This window comes from Odontomachus brunneus, unplaced genomic scaffold (genome assembly GCF_010583005.1).
Source record: "Odontomachus brunneus isolate Ranch 3 - 2012 unplaced genomic scaffold, Obru_v1 Obru_scaffold_169, whole genome shotgun sequence".
NCBI lineage: Eukaryota > Metazoa > Arthropoda > Insecta > Hymenoptera > Formicidae > Odontomachus > Odontomachus brunneus.
The window spans coordinates 69,684-78,147 of record NW_022639619.1 but is presented as its reverse complement, the minus strand read 5'-3'; the positions used below and the strand labels follow the sequence as shown (position 1 = coordinate 78,147).

General features: G+C 32.4%; 3 protein-coding genes across 11 annotated transcripts in view; 2 read left to right on the top strand and 1 right to left on the bottom strand.

The window, feature by feature from the left end:
* LOC116851241 (cytoplasmic polyadenylation element-binding protein 1) overlaps window positions 1-1,861 on the top strand; it is a 9,057-nt gene extending 7,196 nt beyond the window's left edge. For all 5 annotated transcript variants that reach the window (XM_032830490.1, XM_032830489.1, XM_032830485.1 and 2 more), the window contains exons 11-12: window positions 106-186; window positions 356-1,861. In XM_032830490.1, coding sequence (XP_032686381.1) covers window positions 106-186; window positions 356-526 — 252 coding nt within the window. In that variant the 3' untranslated portion in view covers window positions 527-1,861. The remainder of the gene's footprint in view (window positions 1-105; window positions 187-355) is intronic.
* A 2,683-nt stretch (window positions 1,862-4,544) lies between these two features.
* The window catches only part of LOC116851248 (peroxisomal membrane protein 11C), a 4,615-nt gene continuing 695 nt past the window's right edge, over window positions 4,545-8,464 (bottom strand). Inside the window, exons 1-5 of one of the 3 annotated variants that reach the window (XM_032830502.1) lie at window positions 6,206-6,373; window positions 5,580-5,855; window positions 5,228-5,406; window positions 5,040-5,111; window positions 4,546-4,946 (exon numbers count right to left, since the gene is read on the bottom strand). In XM_032830502.1, coding sequence (XP_032686393.1) covers window positions 4,730-4,946; window positions 5,040-5,111; window positions 5,228-5,406; window positions 5,580-5,825 — 714 coding nt within the window. In that variant the 5' untranslated portion in view covers window positions 5,826-5,855; window positions 6,206-6,373 and the 3' untranslated portion in view covers window positions 4,546-4,729. Of the gene's footprint in view, window positions 4,947-5,039; window positions 5,112-5,227; window positions 5,407-5,579; window positions 5,856-6,118; window positions 6,374-8,464 lie in introns of those variants that run through there. The other 2 variants (XM_032830500.1, XM_032830503.1) reach the window with 2 other exon arrangements.
* Window positions 6,521-8,464, top strand: part of LOC116851238 — a 7,019-nt gene continuing 5,075 nt past the window's right edge. For all 3 annotated transcript variants that reach the window (XR_004379553.1, XM_032830472.1, XM_032830471.1), the window contains exon 1: window positions 6,521-6,905. Coding sequence is in view for 2 of the 3 variants with exons in the window: in XM_032830472.1 (XP_032686363.1) it covers window positions 6,669-6,905 (237 nt within the window). In the remaining variant the exon portion in view is untranslated. The remainder of the gene's footprint in view (window positions 6,906-8,464) is intronic.

Below are 8,464 nucleotides of genomic sequence, written 5' to 3'. Positions count from 1 at the left end.
TTTATGTGTTCTACTTATATTTTTCTTTTGGTCCGTCTTACACGGGACACTTTGTATATATTGAAATTTTGTAAAACCTATATATATATTTAACATATTTTATAGGTACAAGTAGATCCATACATCGAAGAATCGATATGCTCTGTGTGCATCGTACAGCAAGGACATTACTTCTGTCGTGATGTGGTACGAAAATAATTTTACAATTATCACTCACAATTTCATCTTATTCGGAACTTTAGGTTTTCATTCTCTTACGCAAGAAACTTCTCATCTATTTTAAAAATGATATAACTTTAAGTTTGTGATTCTTCAAATTAACAAATAATTATATTTAAAATAATTATATTTTTAGGCGTGTTTCCGATACTTCTGCCTTAGATGTTGGCAGTGGCAACATTCCGTGGACTCGATGTCGCATCATACACCTCTGACGCGAAACTCGAAGACGAATCAAGTGATAGGATTGAATCCGAACTTCGGAATGAACAACTGTCCCCGTATGTCGAGCACGACAATGATCTAAAGAGCAATATTTGAAGGGCAAAGAAGCTCGTATTTGCGCGCGCGGCCATAATTCAGTACTCGCTTTACGTTTGCGCCGTTGTACTCTATTTTTTGTTCCTTTTGACTTCTTCGGTATCGACATTGCGCCGCCTGATCTCGAACATTAGGCAACAGGGTGCAGACTAAGTTTTTATCGCAGAGCCGCGGACAGTTAGTCTGACGATATACGGGGATACATAGGGATTCAGTTTTCAGCTGCGAATGCAACGATTGGTTTGTATCGTTATCGTACGTGCGAGGAGACATGATGCGTATTGAAGTCGTGTTTGTCAGAAAGTTCCTATTGCGAACGCAGTTTTTACTACGTTCGAGCAAACAATACTTTTATTTAGTACGCTCACTTAGAAAGAAAAAGAAAAGGAAAGAGAGAAGTAGGTTCTCTCTTATCGATTTTTTTTTTTACCGCGGAATAATATATTGTGCCAACAGTATCCTAGATTATGCTATAATCGTGCATTAGGAGCAAAATGCCTTACAAGAATGCTTACGCATACATACACACATATGCGCGTGTTTACGCGCATATCGTCACAGCAGATTTACACGTACACACATACTTTTTCGTTAAAGTCGTGAGAGCTGAATTGTGGTTTTCACAGTGACAATAATTTTTTACGCGAGACGAGAAAGCTCCGTTATGGTAATTTGAGCTGGGCTCAATGAAACACGTAGGATCCTCAGGAAATTTATATAGCTTCATCATCATGCGTTTATCGTATGAATAAGAGAAAATATATATTACGCTTAATTTATGAATTGTTACGATAATGCTAGAAAGATCATTCTAGAACGGCGTCTGAGTAATTATGTGATAATTATTTGTCGTTATTACAATGCGCACACGTAATACATCCGAAGTTAATGTGATATAACGGGAGATTCTTTCCGATTTGTATATTGTACAACTCGCTGATCGTTCTTCCATTACGATACGGATTGTCAATGACGTTACACATTGTTAATTTTTACGTTAGATCACAATGTATCTCTTTACATCCGATTGCAGCATAAGCAGCCGCGATCGATTAGTTTCTAACCGAAGCGAACAGCTGCTGCAAATGTGTTTCGCTCACACGGACTGTTTAACGGTTGACGAAATGGAGAAGTACACGGTCTACGATTCTCTGGTGCGGATTGTAGGGAATTGATTCATTTTTATTTTTATCTTTTTTTTTTCTTTTTGTTATCATGTACGAACATGTTACATCTTTCCTTTAAGTAAGGCTTCATCCTTTACCACGCGTTTCTCCTGTTTTGATACGATTTTGTCGAATTAAAAATATTTTTGCAGATATATGTTCTATCTTTGTTTTTATTTTTACTTTTTTTCGCCATTCATTTCACCGTTGACTCACTCACTCACTCACTCACTCACTCACTCACTCACTCACTCACTCACTCATTCATTCATTCATTCATTCATTCATTCCTTCATTCACTCACTCACTCACTCACTCACTCACTCACTCACTCACTCACTCACTCACTCGCTCACCAATAACTCTTCCCGTCTCTTGTTGGTGTGTGAAACCAAAACGGTTGAATGCCTATTCATCCGTTGTTAGTTTTCATTATATGTTGATTTTCAAAATAACGTTTAGCTACTTTTAATATTACGCAGACACGCTTGTTCGTTTTAGCGATGAATAATATTGATATAATAATATAATAAGAATATTTTAACGTACTGAATTGCCAATGAAAATTAATAATCTCAGTAAGAATGGAGGATACAGCCGCGACTTATTCATAGCGAAAATATATCGCAAGAAGTCTAAGACTGTTCATTGGAGTGATAAAGATGAGTTTGCACGCAGCGGTTAAAAATATAAAGTAGCCAATATCCACCAAGTACGTGAGAAATACTTAGATCATACGCGATATATATTATATATCCCGTTAAGTATATCACATATATATGATTCACAGATGACGATAATAACGTGGTTGCTACATATATAAGCAATTTAAACAAAAAAGTGCTTTAAAACACATCGACAGAAAATAATATATATACACACGTGCTCGATCATCAAGCTTCACGGACATATTTCGGTGATATTTAATCTACATAAATCGCTCTACTCTTACGATGACAGTATCATCCACTTCAATAGAGCAGATTTTATCGTAAGCAATTTTAACGATCCTGATCTATACAACGCGTTGTTTGAGAGAGTTTCAATAAGTCGTGCCTTTTAAACGTAACATCCTCATAGATTTCCTCCAAAGTGGCGAACGTAAATTATTTTTTAATTGTTATTACAACGTAAAAAAACGAGCCCGAATCTTTGTGTAAGTGACAATTAATGTTGATACGCGTCTATGCCGATGCGAGTTTTCGAAATTTTGTGCTCGTTTAATTGAACGATCGATTCTAGTAGAACAATCGAGAGAGAGAGGGGAGAAAGTCGTAGAACGTGTCTCGTTCTGCTGGAATAAATTACTTAATTGAAATGAAGTATGCGTGTGAAACTTTGAAAACTTGTATAGGCGCGGATCCGTATTCAATTATCAATCGTGCTAAAATTGTGGGCCTTATTAGAGTCAATCAGGGAATTCGTGGGGCTGGAGTAAATGACAGATAATAGTTATATTTTCTAATGGACTGATAGGACTGATAGGGCTGAGTGTTTTTAATGATTTTATGATACCTAGCAAAGAAATAGAGTTATTGCTTTTGCCGATTTTCATAACGATTATTAATCCTCTGATTGAAAAATATTCTAGTACCGTGTTTATTCCTGCGTCACAATCGCCCTGATCGACGCGTAGCAGAATGATTTGTTATTATTATAAAAAACGAAGACTATTGTCAGTGCGCATAAACATTAAGCTTTTCAGGGATTTAGGTCGATCCAATCGCATCGTCGATCGGTTGTAACTAAAATTAGAGTTAGTACCGTTCAATCTCGAGTACAACCAGACCTCGATCGTAAGTCACGTTGCAATGACGTAGATTACATCGTGGATAGATTCGAAGTACTTCGTTTTACGTTCAGACGAGAAGTGCCTCTCCTATCTTTTAGCTTTTATTAATAACGTTTAAGAGTGAATTCGTAAAGACACGACGATACTTGTTAACGACGTACATATAAAATAAGAAGTTTTACGACACACTATCGCATGTTAACCTGACAACAGCCTAAAACCATTTAAATTAAAAAAATATCGACGAAGCTTCTGAATATAAAAAGGAAAATCAGACTTTATATCCAATTACTATAAACAAAAAACTGTATTTATTACTCACGTTCAGTCTTTAATGTAATCGTTTGATATTCAAGCTGCGATAGTATGTGCATGCGATATTTGTATCGGAAGAATTATATTCATTAAATATTAAAATAGAATCACATCTCTTTAATATTATCATTATGCGATAATTTAATTTTTTTCTATCATATAGAAAGTGTTTTGGCACTCCCGTCATTTTTTAATGGTTTTGATGGGTATTTGTTTAACCGATGTCTTAAGATATTTATGGTGTTATTTGATTTCAGAAATTAAACGAATTTTTTAATTTAAATTGATTTTTAATAGAAATAGAGTAATTTATCTTATTAACGAAAATACAGTAATCAAGATTAACATCCATACCTTCACTGAATTGCTATTATGTCATAAAAAATAATAAAATTTTTCAAAAATATATATATATAAAATAATACCATTAGTGTACCACAATAAATAATACAATACAGTTTAAAAATATATAACAATAATAACGATAATCCTATGCAGAAAATCATTATTCTCAATTTATAATATATTAATATTTTAACACCCATAGTAATAATATAATATTAAGTATTGTTATAATATATATATATATATATATATATATATATATATATATATATATATATATATACAGCTTATAATATTGAATGCAATACTGTAATATGTTTCAAGTATTTCAATATTATATAATATTAAATATATATAAATATATATTAAATATAATATTAAAATACTTGAAATATTTGTTTCTTTAAAATATTGTTTTAAAATATTGTTAAAATATTGTTTCTTTATATATAAAGCATGTATATATTTCTTTCTCTTTCATTGTATGTATCTTATTATTATATACACAGTATATAATAATACAAACCTCTTATTGTTTGTCAATTAAGGTAACAAAAAAATATACATATCGTTAGGAAAGTTTCTTTGCTTCTATGCGGTTTTTAAGAGCTTGATAAATCGCGATTAATGCAGACATTGTACCAAGTGCTCCTACATGCCAAGTCTGTAAGCATTCTCCCCAAAGTACACCTGTTGGTAAGTAATGAACTGCATAACCAAGATCCAGCAATAAGCGTGTACACGTTAATACTTCGAAATTACGTTTCCTGGTGACTTCTCTCAATTTCCTGTTGGGAAATTTGTTATAATAAATAAATATGTATCAATTTTGCCATGAATTATTTTCTAATATTATTGTCAATATATTGCATTTTACTTACAATCCGTCGGGTTGATAACTATTCTCCAAATTTATTTTGCATATTTGAAGATATCTAATTTTTCTCATTGTCCTATAGGAACAAACATTGATAAGAAATGTCTTACAAGTCATTAAAATCAAAAAGAAAAAAATATATCTATATTTTTTAAGTTCCCTGAGGATATATTGAAGAATATATTTACTTACTTTAATAATGATAGATGTATGCTTAGTATCCAGAATAAAGTTGTAGCTAAACTCCACTTATTGATATTGATTAAAACAATGTCACGTATACCAGCCCAATAAATATGTTCTATAGCACAATAGATTATGTCCACTGTATTTTGCAACACTTGAGCCCATCTGATTAAGCTATCAGGTTCCTATTGTTAGATCAAGCATAAAATTTTAAAAATAATTTTCAATATATATAATATACATAGTATTCCTCTTTTAAAGTACCTAATAATATTTAAGATTTCAGATATATATAGAATATTATTTTGTTTTATATTATTTACATATAATGATATACTCTACAGATGTCATTTTTTACCTCTTTTCCCCATCCATATTTTATAACGGAACGTAATGCAGAAAAGTCATCCAACAGGCGCAGTAACATTCTACCTTCACTCATTTCACTTCCAATATCTTTAAGTTTCTTTTGAGTACTCTTGGATGAAGTGCTTATAGTGAGAAGTTTTGCTGTATATGACAGGGTTTTTAACATTTTATCTCTGCCAGAATATGTGTCCAAATAATCTGCCATATGGATAACATATTTCATAGTCTCGTTCATATTTGAAGATGGTAAGGTTGCTTAAGATATCTAGAAATTTATAATATCAATTATATCAACTCTATTCAATTTACTACAACTTTAAGGTAAAAAAACTACAATAAATAACATTTATATATACATATATAAATACATATATAAATACATATGCAATAAACATTATATATTATATATATTATGTTACATAATATATTATGTTTTTAATTATTTATAAAGAGAGAAAAGGAATTTTCCTTTCAGATTTATCTTATTTAGCAATAATATTTATGGTTTCTGTAGCTAATTTTACATACCAAGAAAACACGCAGTTCTCCCTTTATGTAATAATGGAATGTATGTAAGATACTTAAATTGCTTAAATATTAGCATACTAGCCTAACCTAGTTTAATAATAATCTAAAACTATTGGAGCTCAGAACGAGTTACAAGAAGTCACAAAGGGTAAATTCCACTTGGCGATTATGTTTACGGCGAGTATCATCTTATCCTTGTTTCTCATTGAACGTTAAACAGAAACGGAATGATGTTATGCGTCGACGCGATCTCCAAGTGGAACATATCCAAAGTGATATTTCGCGGATCGCTTAGTGTCATCTAGCGATGCCTCGCTAGAACCGTCAATGACGATCGGATACACAAGAAAACAAATTACCAACCGCGATAATCGACGATTTATGCAGAGGGCGCGGCGCTGGACAAGTGAGGCTACGTTCGCTCGCGTGGGGCGACGCAATTTTGAGGTTATGTTGCTTCGCAAGTAATTCTGTTTTTCGACTGAAATTATCTGAAATTTCCACATACGGGCGGTTACGCGCGATATCATTGACGAAGAAGGATACAGCGATGTCGGAGTTGTTGGACATGCAAGAATTGAAGGAGCATGTTCGGGTGAATAGCAAGAGTGGCATCGTCACCTGCCTCTCCCAGCTCAGAAACGAGCCATTGCGTTGCAAAAATTTCATCAAACACGGAGGCCTTAATATTCTTGTGAATTTATTGCGCAATCCACACAGCACCATACTCAACATGTGCTTGAGCATTTTGGCAAATGCATGTATATCCTCAGATGCCAGGGAGAAGGTATATCCTTTTTTTATTTTTGTCCTAGCTGTCGATTATTTGCAACACGATTCAATTTATGCCAGGGTCGTAGTTAGCAGTTGTTTTCTTGGTACGTCAAATTAGCTACAGAAATCACAAATATTATTGCTAAATAAATCTGAAAGGAAAATTCTTTTTTCTCTTTTTATAACTAATTAAAAATTTTATATAACATAATATATATAATGTTTATTGTATATGTATTTATGTATGAGGGAACACAGATTTGTTTATTGTTAACGAATTCGATCGTTCGCATTATTAAGTATATATTAAATATTAAATATATATTAAATCCGTTCTACGTATATATATTAAAAATTGCTATACATAAAATTATATTGATAATAATATAAAAGAGAGAATATCTCTCTCTACAAAATATATTCAAGAATACAACATTTACAATACATATAACATTTACAATAAAATTAATTAATTTTGAAATAATTTTTAAGTAATAAATAATCGATTTTTATAAATTCCCAAATTAGATTAAATAGTCAATTTTCAAATAGCTCTTTTCTTTTTAAAAGCTTTTTCTTGATGAGTTTCAAGATATATATATATATATATATATACAGGGTGAGCCATTTTAATCGACGGATCCAAATTGCTCCTAAAATACGCCAGCTACAAAAAAATGGTTAAGACAAGAATTGTAGAGGACAATGGGGATCATTTTACCATGCTAATAATTTTGACTTTCAGATCGATTTTCAAGGTCATCCGAAGGTTAAAGTCATTTTTTAAAATTAGAACCCCTATTTTTGACACCGGATTCGAAAAGAGCAGAAAATTTTACGTTAAAAATGATATTTAAATTTTTTTTTCTGAGTCCAAGAAAGTCAAATAAAAAATGATTAAAAACAACTTAGAAGCTGTTAATGTTGGATACGTGAAAGATGTTGTTTTTGCTCAACGGACTACAACAAAGGAAGATATAATGGAACGAATTCGTAGAGCTTGCGCAGCCATTCCTAGAGACACTTTGCTTTCAACAGTGAGAAATTTTGAACGACGTTTAAATTTGTGCCTTGAAGCAAACGGAGGTAACTTTGAACAGTTACTCCGTGGGTAATTATGATAAATTGCAGTTATGGTGAGAGGCAAGGGGGCTCACGATAATCAAGCACCCCAGATGTGAGAGGCAAGGGGACTCACGATAATCAAGCACCCCAAAGGAAACAGAACTTACTACGTCCACGTCGTTGTTTCCGGGTAACGCTAAAAGTATTGAATTTAACATCTTCCAAGTTCTTGATTTGACCTTCTTGGACTCAGAAAAAAAATCTAAATATCATTTTTAACGTAAAATTTTCTGCTCTTTTCGAATCCGGTGTCAAAAATAGGGGTTCTAATTTTAAAAAATGACTTTAACCTTCGGATGACCTTGAAAATCGATCTGAAAGTCAAAATTATTAGCATGGTAAAATGATCCCCATTGTCCTCTACAATTCTTGTCTTAACCATTTTTTTGTAGCTGGCGTATTTTAGGAGCAATTTGGATCCGTCGATTAAAATGGCTCACCCTGTAT